This window comes from Macadamia integrifolia, unplaced genomic scaffold (genome assembly GCF_013358625.1).
Source record: "Macadamia integrifolia cultivar HAES 741 unplaced genomic scaffold, SCU_Mint_v3 scaffold205, whole genome shotgun sequence".
In the NCBI taxonomy this organism is placed as follows: domain Eukaryota; kingdom Viridiplantae; phylum Streptophyta; class Magnoliopsida; order Proteales; family Proteaceae; genus Macadamia; species Macadamia integrifolia.
The window spans coordinates 567571-572043 of NW_024868480.1; the positions used below are offsets into that span (position 1 = coordinate 567571).

The following is a 4473-nucleotide window of genomic DNA, read 5'->3' on the forward strand; positions in this document are numbered from 1 at the left end:
ATGATAGAAAAATGGATCACTTGTACCTACAATGAGGGCATAGTCAACCATGTTCTCAAACCCGTATCTCACAGGTTCTTTATGAGTACGTTTTTCTTTACCCTTTGCCACAATATAGAGAACTTCTACTACTTCCTGTTGTCCTGGTAAGTCATTGGATGACTCATTCTCTCTTGTTGTTTCTGACTCACCTAACTCCACTTGCACAGTTGAACATTCGTTATTTTTACCAACTGTTTGTGAATTATATTTTGACTTCACCATATAAGATTCATCAAACACAACGTCTTTGCTAACCACAATTTTCTGTTAACTTGGATCCCACAACTTGAGTCCCTTTATGCCTTTCTTAAAATAAAAAAAGATGCACTGCTTAGACTTTGAGTCTAACTTGAAACGATACTCACTCTCAATATGTGCATAGGTTGGACAACCAAATATTTTTAGAATAGAATAATCTACTAGTTTTTCTGTCCATACCTCTTTGAGAATTTTACAATCAATCACCTTTGATGGAGACCTATTCATGAGAAAACATGACATATTCACTGTTTCTGTCCAAAATCTCTTGCTCAACCCTACATTCAGCCTCATATTCCGAGCTCTTTCTAGAAGTGTTATGTTCATCCTTTCAGCTACACCATTTTTTTGTGGCTTCTTTGGAAGCGTGAAGTGATGTGTAATCCCTTCAGCTTTACACAATTCTAGAAACGGCTTGTACGTGTACTCTCATTTATTATCTGTTCTCAAGTAATTAATTTTCTTCTCTGTCTTCTTTTCTACCTCAGACTTCCATTCCTTAAATTTAGTGAACACCTCACTTTTATGCTTCATGAAGTAGATCTAGACTTTCCTTAAATAATCATCAATAAAGGTCACGAAGTATTCTGCCCCACCTTTAGATTTTGTCATTGAAGGACCTCATACATCACTATGTATATAATCAAGCACCCCTTTACTATTATGTTTTACAGTTTTGAAACTAACCTTGCATTGTTTCCCAGACAAACAATACTTACAGAAGTTCAGTTTACAAGATTTCATTCCCTTCAACAGTTTCCTTTTATGAAACTCCATTAATCATCTTTCTCCTATATGCCCTAACCGCATATACCACAGATAGGTATCATCTGTATCAGATCCTGCATCTGTACTCACAGATGTTCCCCCTATAACTATGCTCCATATGAGTCTGTACATGTTTCCAGTTAGTTGTCCCTTCATGACAGTCATGACACCCTTAATAATTTTGAGAACTCCACCTTCTGTTATATACTTGTAACCATTTGAGTCAAGTGCCCCCAAAGATACTAAGGTTTTCCTTAATTCTAGTATATGTCTCACATCTGCTAAAGTTGTTACTATCCCATCAAACATCTTGATTTTGATAGTGCTTATCCCAATGATCTTGTATACAGCATCATTCCCTATTAGAACAGACCCACCATTATATGATTGATATGTATCAAACCAATCCTTATATGGACACATGTGATATGAACAGCCAGAATCTATAATCCAAGAATTAAAAGGTTGATTCTTACTTGATGATATAGAGAGTATATCTCCATCATCTCCATCTGAACTGTCAACCATGCTAGCTTCCTCAAATGTCTTATCTACACATTTTTCTTCAAGTCCGCCTTTCTCTTCAAGCACTCTCTCTCCAGATGATCTTCCTTCTTGCAATAGTAACAAGAGACTTTTGTCTTTACCCCTTTTGATTTCGATCGACTCTTCCCAGATCCCTTCTGATTTGATCTCCCTCTTTCCTGTTCCTTATCACCTCCGAAAAGACTTTCTCTTTAAGATTTCGTACTACTGGTCTTCTTCCTTGTATCATTGGATATGAGGACAGTCATGACTTCATTCATCTCAAGGGCCTCTTTCCCGTACAAAAGAGTCGTTATCAAGTAATCAGATGATTCTGGGAGTGACGACAGCAATAGTAACGCCTTGTCTTTATCCTCGATCTTAACCTCTAGGTTTGTAAGTTTACTTATGATCTGATTGAACATGTTAAGATGCTCTAATAGATCTGTACCTTATTCAATCTATAGAGAATACAATTGCTTCTTCACGAATAACTTGTTCGTTAAGAATTTCGTCATGTAGATGCTTTCAAGTTTCGCCCATAACTGCGGTGCATATTCGCTACCCATAATATATTGTAGGGCATCATCAGAAAGATTCAATCGAATAGCACTTACTGCCTTTTCCTATCTCTTCACAATCTTCGTCAATAATTTTTACAGGTTTCTTCGACTTCCCCAAAAACGTTTTCACCAAACCCTGTTGTATCAAAAGATTCTTCATCCTTTGACGCCAGATGGTGAAATTGTTCTTCCCATTGAACCACTCGATATCATACTTGACATTCGATCCCTTCCCTTCCATCGTGATAGTAACCCTTAGAAAACGAAAACCTAGAGCTCTAATATTAATTTGTAGAAATGCAACCCTAAAATGATGTAGAAGATAATGGAAAAACAAGAACAAATAATGCACACAGATTTAAGAGGTTCGACAAGATTACCTACGTCCCGAGTGAGATGAGATCCTGCTTCACTATTAATAAAGAATAAGATTACAACGCTCACCCCTCACACCTCTCAATATTGCTTACATTACAACGAAAGAAACATTCGCTTCAAATATATAGCAAAAAATCATAATCCGAAAAGTACACAATTGTCCCCAAATAAAAAATTTGAGTTGGGCTACGCCCCCCTACACCCCTGCTATGCAGAGGAGCCGGAGCAACCCCCACGGCCTGCTAACCAGCTAGAGAGACCACCTTCCTGCTTGTCGAGACATTGCACCAGTACTCCCAAGATTAAACTATGACAGAATATAAAACATCGTACACCAATAACATGGAATTGTGCAACAGAAACATTCATATGGGAGAGAAAAGAAACACTCATATGAGAGAGAAGAGAGAGTGTGAGATAGAGTGTTCTATTACAGTAGCTAGACGCTTAATCTGATGAGAAGAAAGTACAAAGGGGTGATTCAACACTGAATCACTATTCACTACAACATTAATCAGAGCTTCATTCACCAAAACATCCTGTGAGATCCCTCCCCGACAACCCAAGATCCAAAATTCAAAATTAAAAATTTTCTTCTCATCTCATCAGAACTCAGAAGAGATATGCTTACAGCTTAATTATACTTTTTGTACTTTCCCATTTGATTAATGATGCCTGAATACCCATCTCCATACTTTCAGGCTTTTGTTGCTTTTCTTTATTCCCTTCTCGTTAACTGTGATCCTGCACGACCCTCCATTACTCCACAGCTCAGCTCCACTCGAATAACGAAAAGATTGAAACCCATGTTTTGAGATATCACGCACTCTTTCACCGCTAAAACCATGTTCTGATTCAGAGAAACCACCCATCTTCAGATCAGAGACCTCCACTGCTTTTAATTCTGAAGATGAATCAAGCTTCAAGTCAATAAAGCCTGATTCATCCAAGCCATTGAAATCAGCTTCAGCTGCTACTGGCCATGAACTTCTACTATTTACAGCTCTAAGACTATGGCAATCCCCCTGTGATTTCTCTGATAAACCACTTAATTGGAAACTTTTAAGGCCACCTGTAGTGGGGTTATCCTGAAAAAGAGACTCCGAAACCATATCTCTATTGCCTGAGAGAGGAAGGCCACCATTCCCTGTTGTCTCATCAAGACTAGTCCTGAAACCGCTAACAGACCTGGATCTAGACATACCCATATGATCAAAACTCCATATCTCATCTTTATCTTCAGATACTCCTGTGTTTTTCTCAGAAATCTCCAGACCCTTCTCTTTTTTCTTCCTGAAAAACTTCCTAAACATCCAAAGTCCACTCTTTTTGACATCAATGGACCTGCTGCTGCTCCTTTTGAGGACCACAACAGAATCAGACTTCTTCTCATCAGAGACTGGCTTCAAATTGGAACGTAACAAATCAGTCTTCTCGTTTTCAATGAGGAATGAAATCCGACCAACACTACCAACCTCGACTGAGCAAGAATTGGGGTAAGAAGATACGTCGGAGCAGGAGCAAGAGGAGAGGCGTTGCTCTCCACAATCAGAGCAGACAAGCTTTACCAATCGGTCCTTTAGACAGTAAGCGCAGATTCCAACTGATGAGGAAGATGGGTGTTTCCTACAGGGCAGGTCTGACGAAGAAGAGTATTCTGAAAACCAGTAACCCCTAGAGACTTCAACAGCTTTGCCTTTGTCTTTCATGGCTTCCTCTGTTTCTTTCACAAATTGGGTCTGAAAGATGTTAGCAGAGAGAGAGAGAGAGAGAAATCTAATTGAGGGATCAAGTAACCACAGAAGAAAAGGGGAAGAGAGAGGAAGTGAGATTGGCCATGGAAGTGGAGATTGGAGATACATCATGTGATGATATCAAGAAAAGCTTATATATCCGAGGGAGAGAGACAGGGGAGGCGTTACCTTAACGTTTCCAGAAC

The 4473-nt window shown here is 39.0% G+C and overlaps 1 protein-coding gene across 1 annotated transcript; it reads right to left on the bottom strand.

Annotated features, from left to right (window-relative positions):
• Nucleotides 1–3199: 3199 nt before the first annotated feature.
• On the bottom strand, nt 3200–4243 carry LOC122065531. Its single transcript, XM_042629330.1, has one exon. The coding sequence runs from the start codon at nt 4241–4243 to the stop codon at nt 3200–3202; it is 1044 nt and encodes a 347-aa protein (XP_042485264.1).
• Between the last annotated feature and the right edge of the window lie 230 nt (nt 4244–4473).

Coding starts and splice junctions, on each gene's coding strand:
- LOC122065531 (XM_042629330.1), bottom strand. CDS start 4,243: ATGAAAGACAAAGGCAAAGCTGTTGAAGTCTCTAGGGGTTACTGGTTT.